The 14,571-nt window shown below is 49.0% G+C and overlaps 1 protein-coding gene across 2 annotated transcripts in view; it reads left to right on the top strand.

Moving 5' to 3' along the window:
* The window catches only part of CIITA (class II major histocompatibility complex transactivator), a 249,070-nt gene that overhangs the window by 155,432 nt on the left and 79,067 nt on the right, over positions 1-14,571 (top strand). For both annotated transcript variants that reach the window (XM_069210170.1, XM_069210169.1), the window contains exon 14: positions 11,970-12,143. In XM_069210170.1, coding sequence (XP_069066271.1) covers positions 11,970-12,143 — 174 coding nt within the window. The remainder of the gene's footprint in view (positions 1-11,969; positions 12,144-14,571) is intronic.

The raw sequence follows: 14,571 nt of genomic DNA, 5'->3' as shown, positions 1-14,571 counted from the left end.
TCATCATATTTAGAGACCCGACCAGGAAGGTGAGGCTTTCTGAGCCCTTAGTAAAGCCACTGCTCTGCCATTTTCATTAAAGGAACTGATCCTTTGCTGAGCAGGTGCCATTTTTGATGTGTCTCCTCAGCAAACATTTGTTTTTGTTTGTAAAGCAAACTCAAGGGAGACTGTGTTCACAAAAGAGGCGATGTCCCTGATGCACAAGACCTTCTCTGCCTGCACGTGGGGGTCACTGTGTGTTTTCCCTACTTAAGAAAATCATACCACACCTGACTGTTCAAGGTGGGAAAAATTAATGTCACTGTTGGACCTGGACCTTTTTACAGGGTCATCCCCAAACCTTTTGCCTCCTTCCTCCTATTTTTCCTGACCTGTTTGTGTTGGCTTTTGAACTCTGAGCACTTTATCACTGTTAAACAGTGCTAAAGTTCATGTGCTCTCTGTGTAAATTGTACTATTAATTGGTTTATCCATGATTGGCATATTTGATTTACTAGTAAGTCCCTAGCAAAGTGCACTAGAGGTGCCCAGGGCCTGTAGATCAAATGCTACTAGTGGGCCTGCAGCGCTGATTGATCCACCCACATAAGTAGCACTGTAATCATGTCTCAGACCTGCCACTGCAGTGTCTGTGTGTGCAGTTTTAAACAGTAAATTTGGCTTGGCAAGTGTACCCACTTGCCAGGCCTACCACTTCCCTTTTCCTACATATAAGACACCCCTAAGGTAGGCCCTAGGTAGCACCATGGGCAGGGTGCAGTGTTTGGTTAAGGTAGGACATATAGGCCCTCATTACAACCTTGTCGGTAAATCCCACTTTCCGCCGTGCTGAAGACCGCCAACATCCGTTGCGGTGGTGGAATTCCGCTACAGGTATGACGACCCACATCTCGGAATCTGCCGCAATACAGAGACCCACACAAGTCCGCCACACCAAAGGTCAGTGATAAACTGGCGATACCAAAACCTACACCGTCACGCCAACAAGAATACGCCCACACTATCACGACCCACGAATCAACGTGGCAGTCTTTCAACCGCAGTAATCCATTTGCTGTTCACACCGCCACGCTGAAAATACATACACATTTACAAAACAAAACTACATTGGACCATTCAAAATACACACACCTGATACACATACACACCCACAACACTATAAAACACACACCCACATTACTCACAAACCCTTTCAACGAAAATTTTGAAAGAGGCACAGAGAGAGAGATTAGCAAACACAACACCAGCATCCACAGACACACAACACCATCACCATACAACATCCATGCACCTCAAACAACACACACCAACACATACCCCCACAGATCACAACAGACAGCACCTCACACATCACCCACATCATGGCACCTCAAAGACACCCCAGGTTTTCTGAGGAGGAGCTCAGGGTCATGGTGCAGGAAATCAACCGGGTAAAGCCACAGCTTTTCAGATCACAGGTGCAGCACACCTCCATTGTGAGGAAGATGGAGCTATGGCGGAGAATCGTCGACAGGGTCAATGCAGTGGGACAGCATCCAAGAACATGGTGTGACATCAGGAAGAGGTGGAATGACCTACAGGGGAAGGTGCGTTCCGTGGTTTCAAGACACCAGATTGCTGTACAGAGGACTGGCGGTGGACCCCCGCCTCCTCCCCCACAACTAACAACATGGGAGGAGCAAGTCTTGCCAATACTGCATCCTGAGGGCCTTGCAGGAGTAGCAGGAGGACTGGACTCTGGTAAGTCATATCTTTTCTACCATATCCCCCACACCCCACGTGCATGCCAACACATACCCCCACCCTTACCCTCACTCCCATCATTCTATCATCTCACATATGTCCCACTATCACAACCCACACATCTCAATACCAAGGCCCTGCATGCAACACCTATGCATAGACCACCATCACCAAAGCATGTCCAGTACAGATACCCACACAGACCCCAAACCAACTACCACAAAAGGGCAAACACAATGATGCATGCACAGGAGTAGAGGGTACCTCACCCAATGCAGAAGATGGCACACACAGATACTAACCCTATGCATTTACACCCCAACAGGACCCATACCCAACGTCACCGGACAGGAGGTGCCAGACATATCCAGTCCCCCCATAGAAGAGGCCCACAGTGATGACAGCAGCTCTGAACGCCTGGATCAAGATGACCAGCCCGGCCCATCAGGGACCCCCGGACAGTCGGTTCCCCTGCCACTGTCACTAGCCAGTCACTAGCAGGGAAGCTGGGAGGACTGCTGTGCGACAGGGGGAGGACAGGCCCAGGGAACCCACTCTCCACAAGGCACTCTCCAACATCATGGGAGCTTACCACCATTCCCAGGAGACTATGGGCACGGTACTGGCCAAGTTTCAGGAGACCCAGCTGCTACAGGAGGAACACTACCTTGGGATCAGAGAGGACTTGAAGTCCATTAACACCACCCTGCTCACCACTGCAGGTGTGCTGGCAGACCTTGTCAACACCATGAGGGACACAGTGGGACACAAACGGGCCCCTGACACTAGCCTGAACGATGAACATCCTTCCACCTCCTCTGGCGCTAGTGCACAGGAGGCACCGCCACAGGACAAACAGGCCACCAGCATCCCACCACCTGCAGAATGAGAACAACCCCGCAAACGGTCCTTGAGATCCAGGAACAAGACGGAGAACATTGCCAAGACCCCCGCCAGGAAATAAGACCCTCCTGAATGTCACCCTTTTGTCCCACTTTGTCACCCTGTCCACCTTAAACTGCCATTGCTCCACTTCCTATGCCCCATTGGACAATACACCTGTGAGACCAAGAGACTGAACTCTACCATGGACATTCCTCCACCATCACCCAAGCCCATTGCACACCCCCCTCCACTTATTAGCACAGAAATAAACACCCTTGAATCACGAATCAATCTGGAGTCAGTCTGTGCTTTCACAAATGTGTAATTGCAAAATCTCTGAAATAAAACAATGTCAACGTACTTGTTCACATACCAATGTTACACAGCTGTAGACCAGGAGTAAACATAGCAGAGGGCACAAATGGGGACCCAGATCTGTGAAATGGAAAGCCAAAGGGACAAGTCAGGGTCCATACACAGAGTTAAAAAGGCAGACTTATGCTAGGTCCTACAATAGTATGAGGTGTGGTATGCAGTTCCATCCTCTTACCTGTGTCTCACTGGAGGTATTGCATGATGATGTTGTTTCGGTTATCTACATCTTCTTCTTCTGCCTCCTCTTCTTCACTGTCCACAGGCTCCACAGCTGCCACAAGACGACCATCAGGCCCATCCTTCTGCAGAAAAGGCACCTGGTGTCGCAAAGCCAGGTTGTGCAACATACAACTGGCCACGATGATCTGGCACACCTTCTTCGGTGAGTAGTATAGGGATCCATCTGTCAGATGGAGGCACCGGAATCTGGCCTTCAGGAGGCCGAAGGTGCGCTCTATTATCCTCCTAGTTCGCCCATGTGCCTCATTGTAGTGTTCCTCTGCCCTTGTTCTGGGATTCCTCACTGGGGTCAGTAGCCATGACAGGTTGAGGTAACCAGAGTCACCTGCAAATATCGAGGGACAACTGTTAAACATCCTCCAAACATTAGGGAATCTCCCATACCCAGACAGCAAATGAAACTGTGTGGGGACTTTAGGCTCACCCATTAGCCACACACGGTGCCTCTGGAGTTGCCCCATCACATAAGGGATGTTGCTATTCCTGAAAATGCAAGCGTCATGCACTGAGCCAAGATACTTGGCATTCAGATGGGAGATGTACTGGTCTGCCAAACACACCAACTGCACATTCATAGAATGGTAGCTTTTCTGGTTTCTGTACACCTGTTCATTCCTGCGGGGGGGGGGGACAAATGCCACATGTGTACCATCAAGGGCACCAATGATGTTGGGGATATGTCCCAGGGCATAAAAGTCACCTTTCACTGTGGCAAATCCTCCACCTGAGGGAAAATGATGTAGCTGCACATGTGCTTCAGCAGGGCAGATAACACTCTGGACAAACACGTTAGAGAACATTGGCTGGGACATCCCTGATGCCATGGCAACTGTTGTTTGAAATGACCCACTGGCCAGAAAATAGAGTACAGACAGGGCCTGCACTAGAGGGGGGATTCCTGTGGGATGGCGGAAGCTGACATCAGGTCAGGCTCCAACTGGGCACACAGTTCCTGGATTGTTGCACAATCAAGGCTGTAAGCAATAAAGATGTGTCTGTCTTCCATTGTTGACAGGTCCACCAGGGGTCTGTACACCGGAGGATGCCGCCATCTCATCACCTGCACCAGTGGATGTGCCCTATGGAGGGGAAAGGTGAGCAGAGTGTCATACAACACTTAGGTTTCACAAGGCTGTTTAGCACAAACATTAAATTGTCTCTATGTGCCTTTGTCTGTTCGTATTCCTGGCCTAAATAGGTGTGATGCAGTTATTTGGCCTGCCATGTGGCTCGCTGAAATGGTGGCTGCCTAACCTGTAAGTTGGGACAAGGGAAAATGAGGTAACTGCGTTGGCGTTGTACACCGTCGCGGTCAGGGGTCGAACACCGCGGCGCAATTCAGCCTTGGTTATTATTGGGTCCTATGGGTTCCAGGAGCCCATGACGATGTACGCTGGGGGTGATGGTACGCACCGCCGCAGACGTGACCGCCATTTTCTAACTGTTCAATCACTTGATATCTGACCTTCAACGGAGAGGACCTACACTGCAAGTGCTGCTGTGACCTGAGTCTGGAAGCGACAATGGCTACAGTGTCTGGGAAAAGGGCCTCTGCCTTCACTGCAGAGGAGTTGGAGAAACTGGTGGATGGGGTCCTCCCCCAGTACACGCAACTGTACGGTCCTCCAGACAAACAGGTGAGTCAACTGTGTGCATGGTGGATGGCACATGATTGTATGGAGTGTCGTGGATGGAAGAGAGAAGGGGGGACAGGCCAGCATGTGAGGATGGTGTGTGTATTTATGTCTGGGCCAGGGTGGGAGGTTTTTGGCCAATGTGTGAGAAGAACTGTATGGAAGAGTAACATCCATTATAACTTCACTTTCCTCTAGGTCAGCGCCCACCAGAAGAAGGGTATTTGGCGTGCCATCACCAAGGGAGTGCGTACCCTGGGGGTCTACCATAGACGGAGCACCCACTGCCGTAAAAGATGGGAGGACCTGCGCCGCTGGAGCAAGAAGACGGCGGAGGCCCAGCTGGGAATGGCCTCCCAACGTGGAAGGGGTGCCCATCGCACCATGATCCCCCTGATGTACCGGATCCTGACAGTGGCGTATCCTGAGTTGGATGGGCACATGGGGGAATCACAGCAGCCACAAGGGAGTGAGTACACTCTCATTCAGCTGACTCTGCACGCTTGACGAGGTGTCTGGGTGGGGTAGGTGGGCTGTGGGTTACCCTAGGCCAGGGCAGACGCGCAAGAGTAGATCCATTGATTTGCAGGCTCATTCCCACTCCAACCCCAAAGGTGGTATTTGCCCTCTACACCTAGTCAGGCTCCCATGGGTTCTTGCTGTGCATGAAATGGGTCTAGACAGAGTACCCCTTGGGCATGTGCTTTTCCCCTGCCCTGTCTCTGCATGGCTTAGTGCACAGGGCTGCTCCCTGTGTGTCGTGTATGCCAACTTTAGTCGTGTTGCATGCATTGACCATGTGTCCCCTCTGTCCTCCCCCCCTTTTGTTTTGTCACCCTGTCCTTGCGTGCAATAGCATCATCTGGCGGAGGAGCAGTGGCATGGGAGGAGGAGGGAGCTGCATCCCACATGGCCCTGAAGGGTGCAGTAACGGAGTCAGAAGGCACCAGTGGGACGGAGGGCGAGGGGAGCTCCACAACAGGGACAGGAGCAGGCACCAGCAACAGCGAATCTTCCTCTGAAGGGAGCTCCCTTGCGGTGGCGGGCACTTCTGTGCCCACCGCATCAACAGGTACAGCTGCCACCCCCCCTACCAGCACCGCCCTCCCAGCAGCCCCTCACCGAGTTTCCGTTGCCCGCTCCGTGGGCATCTCCTTCGCCCCAGGCACCTCAGGCCCTTCCCCAGTCAGCCCTGCTGCCCTCAGTGAGGAGGCTATTGACCTCTTGAGATCCCTCACTGTTGGGCAATCTACCATTTTGAATGCCATCCAGGGTGTTGAGAGGCATTTGCAGCAAACAAATGCATACCTGGAGGGCATTCGTTCTGGCCAGGCGGCCCAACAGAGAGCATTTCAGGCTCTGGCCTCAGCACTGATGGCAGCCATTGTCCCTGTGTCCAGCCTCCCTCCTCCAACTTCCTCCACCCAGACCTATCCCCTGTACCTCAGCCTATCCCAAGCACACCATCAGACCAGCATGCACACTCATCAACACACAAGAGTGGACATGGCAAACATAAGCACCACACATCCCACTGGCACTCACACAAGCACCATCCCCATGCAGACACACCAACATCCACTGCCTCCACTGTGTCCCCCTCCTCCACGTCCTCCTCCTCCCTCCCTGTCTCGTCCCCACTCACACCTGCATGCACTACATCCTCACACCAGCAGTGACATCAAAGGTGGGGAAGGGGCACAAGCCAAAGAGCAGGTCAGGACAGTGCATGGTGGGTCTGGATGAGGGACAAGAGTCACCCCTTCTGTCAACCACAACATCAACCTGTATGGCGGTGAACACTGCCACCTGCATCGCCACCAGCACCACAACCTGAACGTCTGCTGCCTCAGCAACAGTCCCCAGCATCATCCCCAGTGGGCATCTGTCCGAGACTGCAGCAGACACATGCACCACCGCCAGCACCTCTGCAACAGACACTGCCGCAAGCACCACCACCAGCCCTGCAACTTGCTCACACAGTGGCACCACTGCTGACATGGCAATCATCCCCAGTGGGCAGCCGTCTGAGGTTACAGGCGACGTCCTGGACCCTGCCCAGCGTACATGAGGCATGACTCCCAACACTGTTTGTACCTGCAGGTGGCAGGCGAAGTCGCAGCAGGGTGGAGTGTGTCCCTGCCTCCATGGAGTATCATGCTGCCTGTTCCCAGGCAATCTCTTGGCACACACACCCTGGTGAGGGAATGGGACCTGCCACACTGCATGTGAAGCACTCTGGGCACCAAGCCCCCTCCAGAACCAGTGGAGATTCACATCCACTACCTCAGTCTTTGGCAGGATAAAGCACTGTGAGCACCAAGCCCCCTCCAGAACCAGTGGAGATTCGTGTCCACTACCTCAGTCTTTGGCAGGATGAAGCACTCTGGGCACCAAGCCCCCTCCAGAACCAGTGGAGATTCACATCCACTACCTCAGTCCTTGGCAGGATGAAGCACTCTGGGCACCAACCCCCCTCCAGAACCAGTGGAGACTGTTATCCACTTGAGAGACTGTGGCTTTGCACTCCCCAGGATAAAGCAGTGGGAATACCACCCACTGGAGAGACTTGAGAGACTGTGGCTTTGCACTCCCCAGGATAATGCAGTGGGCAAACCACCCACTGGAGAGACTTGAGAGACTGTGGCTTTGCACTTCCCAGGATACAGCAGTGGGCATGGAGCCCCCTCATGGAGCAGTGGCGTCGTCCGTTCATCCGGCTGAGGTGCCCTCCTCCCCCTCCCCCTGAGGTGCCTGTTTATTTTCCATCTGATGCCCCTGGAGTGTTCTCTCCGTTTCGATTCAGGTATCTTGTGTGGGCTTCGCCCATGCATTTTGAGACACTGATCCGCGGACAATGATTTGATTTCTATCCGGACTTGTGCAGTTGGTGTACATGTTTGTATATAGTAATTTTTGAATTTGGCCTATCTGATATTTAATAGATTACACTTGTTACAATCATTTCCTTTTGTCCTTGTGTTCTTCCAGGGGGTGATGGGGTGTATATGTAATGTTGCTGCATGTATTTGTGTGTATGGTGTTGTGGGTGAGGGTGGGGGTGTGGGGGTGTTGCGTGTTGCATGTGTGTGTCACTCTCTTTCCCCCCCCCCTCCCCTGTGTGCTAAGTGCAGTACTCACCGTGGTCATCGCCGGCGTCTTTCCTGCTCCTGATACAAGAGGAGGTAGACCAGCATGGGCAGAACCTGTAGTTCGGGCTCCATGGCGTCCTGGTTGTTCCTTGAGTGTGGAAAGGTGAGTGGTTCCGTTCCAAGTCCGGTTTACACCATGCTTTTGATAGCGTTGGTACTGCCCCGGAAAAGGTGGCAGATAGGCATGTTGTAATACAATGGGTGGAACCTTGTCTTCCACCAGTCTGTTGGTGGTTACCGCCGCAGTGTTTGTTTCTACCACCGTAGTGTTAAAGTGGCTGTCTATGTTGCCGGTTTCCGCCATGGTTGTGATTCCATTTTTTTTTCCGCTGGCCTGTTGGCGGTATTACCGCTTCTTTAACACCGACCGCCAAGGTTGTAATGATGGCCATACTATTGTGTTTTATATGTCCTGAAAGTGAAATACTGCCAAATTCGTTTTTCACTGTTGCAAGGCCTATTTCTCTGATAGATTAACCTGGGGGCTGCCTTTAAACGTGATTAAAGCGTAGCTTACCTTTGGGAGCAGTTAGACATGTGGAGTTTGGGACCTCTGAACTCAGAATTTAAAAATACATCTTTTAGTAAAGTTGCTTTTGAGATTGTTCTTTTGAAATTGCCACTTTTAGAAAGTGGGCATTTTCTTGCTTGAACCATTTTTGTGAGTCTGCCTGTTTGTGGATTCCCTGTCTGGGTTAGTTTGACAGTTGGGTTGTTTGCACCTCTCTCCAGACAGTGACACAAAGGGGTCTGGGGTGTAGCCTGCATATTCTGATGAACCATATGTGCTAGGAGGGAGGTGAGGAGTGATCACTCGCACCTGAAAGGGCTGTGCCTGCCCTCACACAATGCAGTCTCTAACCTCCTGGTGTATGTCTGAGGCCTTGCCTGGGCAAGGCAGGATTTCACAAACAAGTGAGACTTTTCTTTGAAGTAAGCCTACTTCAAAGGCCAAAATGGGTATAAGAAGAGGACTCAGAACCACAGACTTTAGACACTTCTTGGGGTAGACACTCTACCTCACAGACACTTCTGGACAAGAAACCTGCTGGTGAAGAATCCCTGAACCAGACTTACCAAGAGGAACTGCCTGGCTGCCCAAAGGACTCACTGGGACTGGTTTTCTGACAAGGGCTACTGCCTTGCTGTTGCCCTGCTGCCTTGCTGCTCCCTGGCTGTGCTGAGAAGTGCTCTCCAAGGGCTTGGATAGAGCTTGCCTCCTGCTCCCTGAAGTCTCAGGACCAAAAAAGACTTCACTCCTGCAACTGGACTCTTTGTGGGCGAAAATTCGACGCACAGCTTACTAAAAACAACGCACAGCCTGCCCTGCTGTGAGAAATTCACTGCATGCCGAACCGGGATGACGCAGCATGACTTTGCAAGGAGAAGATCGATGCGGCGCCTGCATTGCGACCGGACCTTCGACGCAAGGCCCACCGGATCGATGCACAGTCGACCCGGTCTCTAACTGAATCTAGTGTGCGGGGCGTGGGGCTTCCCGGCAGCAGGACCACCACTTCCCCAGGTCTTGTTTATATTTGAATGTAGGGAGGTGGGCTTGGCCTCCTCCCAACCCTGGGTCCATCACCTCCTGGGGTTTGTTTGTATTTTAAAGCAGGAGGACCATGCACCCCCACCCCTCTTCTGCGGGGACCATCACCTCCCCAGGGCTACATTGAAGGCTGGCCTGCTAAGTCGCAGGGTGCCCACCTCTGGGCATAGCTGTTTGCTTTTGCTTGGTGGGAGCTATCAGCTCCCACCAATTAAAAGCAAACAAAAACAGCTTTCTGCAAGTGAGAGTTGTCTAACAGCTCTCACTTGCAGAAAGCAGAGTTTTCATCTGTCTTCCCTAAATGCAAATTTGGGTGCGGGAAGAAGATGAAAACATTGCTCCTGCAAGCAGGGAGCAGCTATTAAAAGCCACTCCCTGCTTGGGGAAGCAATGCTAGCTCCCACAGGATGCAGGGAGACGGCTAGGACAGAGAGGGCCTTCTGGCTCCCCCCGCAGTCCTGGCACTCACTCACTCTCTCTCCCTCTCTTGTCCATCCCATAATAGGATGGAAGTGAGAGAGAGAGATTGTAATTGCAGTGGTCTCTCCAGTAAGACCGGCAAGATGTTTGGGACTAATGTTATAGTTACATTTGGATGCATAGATGAACAAAGTCACTTCTGGCCAAATGGTCTTGGTCTTGTGCTGTCACTCAGGAGGCTGAAGTTTCAAATCTTAGTAATGCTTGGCAGTGTGTTTGCTTATTTGCTGGTGTTTTGACTGTTAAACCTTTCTAGTGATGGAACATTCACATCTCTTTCCAATCATATGCATGGGTTTGACTGTCATAGGTATGTCTGGAAACATCACAGTGGGGAGTCACCAATGCCCTACAGGCTACAGTCACAGACCCTCACACTGAAGTTTGAGGGTTTCCCCTCCAGGTGTGCCCATGGTCATTTTCCTTCTTCAATTTCTTTTAAACGTCAAAAGTTGTAGGTTCATACTGAACGGCGATCTCACTCTTTTTAATTGACAAATTCATTTTTCTTTTCAATATGTCCAGAAATATCTAATTCTAAGTACATCATCCATCAAAGCCTAAAAATATCTCTATCTCTCTCCCTCTCTCTCTCTCTCTCTCTCTCTCCCCATCTCTTTCAGTCTCTTTCTTACACTCACACACCCACTCAGAACCTTACATACCCACTCACTAACCCACTCAGACATGCAATCATTTACAGACCCATTCAGACCCTTGTGCACCCACTCACAGCTGCACTCAGACCCTTGCGCACCTCCTCACAGACCCACTCAGACTCACACATCCATTCACAGACCCACTGAAGCCCACATGCACCCACTCACAGACCCACACAGACACTGACGCCCCCTGTCTCACACCCAGACAGTCACTCTCACAGCCTCTCTCACACCCAGATACACCCTGTCACACATATTCTCACACACAGAGAGACAGGCTGCGGCCAACTCCTGTTGTATATGGTCATAGGCCATTTGCAGCGTGGGGTTGGGTGGTTACGGGGGGTTTGCTGCAGCATCTGGTCACAGGTCAGGCCCTGCAGCCAACCCCCGCTGCGCACAGCCAAATGTCCTACGCAGCACCGGTTTGGGTGGTTATAGAGGTTGGCCGCAATAACTCGTGCCTTCGCCATGCACTGCTTATTACCCCACAAATCATGGCACTCATTACGTCTTTGATAACATCATTGATATTTTCACTGTATTATCTGCAGTAAAATTATTGATCATATAACTGAGCATGGTGAGATAACTCAAACTATAACAGGTGAATTTCTATGGTTTTATAAATTTAAAATGTGTGCCTAACCATATCGTCCCTGTAACTTTTGTTTGTTTCAGTAAAAAAAAAAAATATATATATATATATATATATATATATCTACTCTTTCCTTGCATCCCACTCTACATCCATCAGCTATTGGACTTATGCATTCTAATAGCAGAGTTTGTGCAGAATTGTGAATGCTTGGTTTGCTGTTCGTTTGCCTGGCACATTGTTCGCATCATATTACATCCCAGTGAAAACTGGAAGCTGTAACAACCCACATACTCATGAACTGTGGACTATGACCAAGGTTCCTAACACTTGTTACAATACAGTATAAATGTTTCTTCTCAGCAGATACTTAAAATGTAAGTGCGCCCGACTCCCAGTGTGAAACATATTTTTGACATAAATATTTAAAACTCTACCACAGTGGTGCTCACCATGGATCTAGGCAGGCCAGTGACACACCACATTTTCAGGATTGCCACTGACTATGGAAATGACTCTGGTATAGACTGATGGTATGTACACATATCTCAAATGAACTGGTTTTTATGTTGCACTCCCATGATCTAGGGGTTTGCAAATAAAGTATGTGTGTATCCTCCTTGGTAATTTTCTTGCTCGTTGTAGGGCTTCTCTGGGTGATACCGTCCGACTTTGGGAGTTGCTTCATCAGAGTGGGGAATTTGAACCAATAAGACTCACCATCAAGAAATTCGTCATAGAGCCTTTCAAGGCAAAGAGCATGAAGGACGTTGAGGATATCTCTGCCCTTGTTCAGTTTCAAGCACAAATCATAAATTGGTAAGATTCTTTCAAAAATCCTCTAGCTAGAGAGGCGTGTGTGGGTGCCCACATCTGACACTAACAAGCTTTATAAAATAAATATTTTCATTTTAATGCTTTGAATGTGGAAGCTAAGTATTCAAATGGAGTTACTCCTGTTCGCACAATGTATTTTGTCATATGGACAAAGCACAAAGATAGCCACAGTGAAAGGAAAACAGACTCACCCAGCACAAACATAGAGAGTAATACATGCAGAATTGCAGCAGACTGTGCTATGCGGAGTGCCACTAACAAATAATTACCGGACATTAAGAACCTGATAGACAAGGGGGCGGGCAGTCAAACGTGCAGCTCTCGGAACCCTGCTTACTGTATTTGGCCCAGTTCATGATGACGGAGAGATTTGCAACTCACCTAGTACTTTGGTTATATACAACAGAACGAGTGCACTCTGATGGGCGTTATATTGATTCCTTAACCAAGTACTTTTGCATCTAATAGGTCCTTCATGGGAACTTTAAAAACATATTTATCCTGGTAGTAGAAAATGACTGCCTCTTTGCTTTTTGTCCTGAGGCGCTAACCCTACAGGAGGAGGTTGGGAATGTGGTCAGTCACCATCCCACCCCCCCCCCCCCCACCCCCCCTCGAATGAACTAGAAGTGCAAAGATTTATTTCTGCAGTTTCCACGCTTCGGTAGATCGCACGAGGAAAGAACTGCAGTGATAGCATCAAAACAATTTTAAAAGTGAGTTCCTACCCATTGGAAAGAGAGAGGTTGACGGGGATGATAGTCCAGCCAAGGGTACTGAACAATGTACCACTGCATAGTCTCTTTACCTGCAGAGGGGACAAGGGTTATGGCAAGGGTTGTGTTAAATTTGCGTAGTTGCCACTTGCGGAGTTATGTGTAATTTTGGGGAAATTAGACATGAAACTAATTATTAAGAGATATCCGGCATATTGCGCTATATTTTGCCGCAAAATGCCTCCTTGGGTTCATTTTGCGCTCAAGGACGTGCTTTGTGGTTTAAAAAAAGGCGCTATATCATACATAATGTAGACAACAGCTACTCGCGTTTGCTTTGCATTATTCCCTGCCTCAGAATTAGGAATATTTCCCAAATAGTAGCATAATTACGTGACCATGCGTAATTGCGTTATTTTGAACTTCGCGCATAACAAGAAAAACACTTAAAATATAAACGCAACAGATATTGGCTATGCATTTGAATCCTGTTGGACTTTCCCAGAGATTAAGTAAACAAAACGGTGCCAGTTTTTCAACGTCAGTTGTGTGCAATGGTCTTTAAGCAGCTCGACCGTATTTCGGTCCAACATTTGTGTTTAGTTGATATTGGGTCACAGAAGGTGTTACAAGCTAAACGCATGATGCTATTTCATCTTTTGGTACCCGAAGGCATGCATAAGGGCCAGAGCACAAACTATCAATAGAAAGAAGTACACAAATTAGACTGGAATGTAAATTTACTGATGTATTTAAAATTGCTGAAAATGTTAGTTCTACGATTTTTGCAGTAACATTTTGAAAGTTCGGTATTTTCTAAGTATGACATTTAAAATGTTTAGCCTGCCTATGGAAAAAAAAAATATGTAACCATCAGTTGTTGAACCTCTCCATTTGAATAAATTGCAAATTCTTTTAGTTAAAGATTAGATATTTGAACAAAACCATTTTAATAAAATGTACCGCCTTTTCTGAATTCACGATCAAGTAGAATTTGTTGCAGGAAGAAACTGGCAAACGTAAAATAATTATAACGAAATCAAAACATTCATATATACAATTATTAAAATTAATTATTTTCAGGCACATCCATGATGTCCTAATAAAATGTGGACAGTCAATAACCAATTCTTCACAATTTTTTCTCAGAGATGCCAAATTTATGCAATAATCTAGAAAATGCGACTGCTTCTGTGCTTCCATTTGCAAAGGCATCCTCCGTTTGCCTATGAAGAGTGGGCGCCTTCCCGTTGTTATAACAACACACTAGCTCCCAAGAGACTTGTGGGTGAATGGATGAGGGGCTTCTGATCAGGGCTGCCTTAAGGCCAGTGCGAGCGGTGCAGCCGTACGGGGTGCTGACCCAGATTGGGGGGCATTGATCTCAGGGGGGCGCCGTGTTTAGCAATGAATTACGAACTTGCCTTTTAAAGCACCTGCTGAAAAGTTCCTTGTGCGTCCAGCCTTCAGGAAGCAATTCAAATGTAAAGATACCTCTTGTGATTAATGTTCCTGTTAGGGAGAGAAAGATGGGCGTTTTGTCTAGTGGCCGCTTTGACTTGCCATAGAGTAGTGCAGAGGGTTAATATGCCTGCTGCAAAGAACAGAACTATATTTTATGTGGATAGCTGAGTGACGTACTAAAGCAAGCCTTTACAACCGCTTTAAAACAAAGGAGTGTATGTGAAAGGGAG

This window comes from Pleurodeles waltl, chromosome 10, assembly GCF_031143425.1.
Source record: "Pleurodeles waltl isolate 20211129_DDA chromosome 10, aPleWal1.hap1.20221129, whole genome shotgun sequence".
Classification (NCBI taxonomy): domain Eukaryota; kingdom Metazoa; phylum Chordata; class Amphibia; order Caudata; family Salamandridae; genus Pleurodeles; species Pleurodeles waltl.
This window is presented reverse-complemented; position numbering and strand designations above follow the sequence as displayed.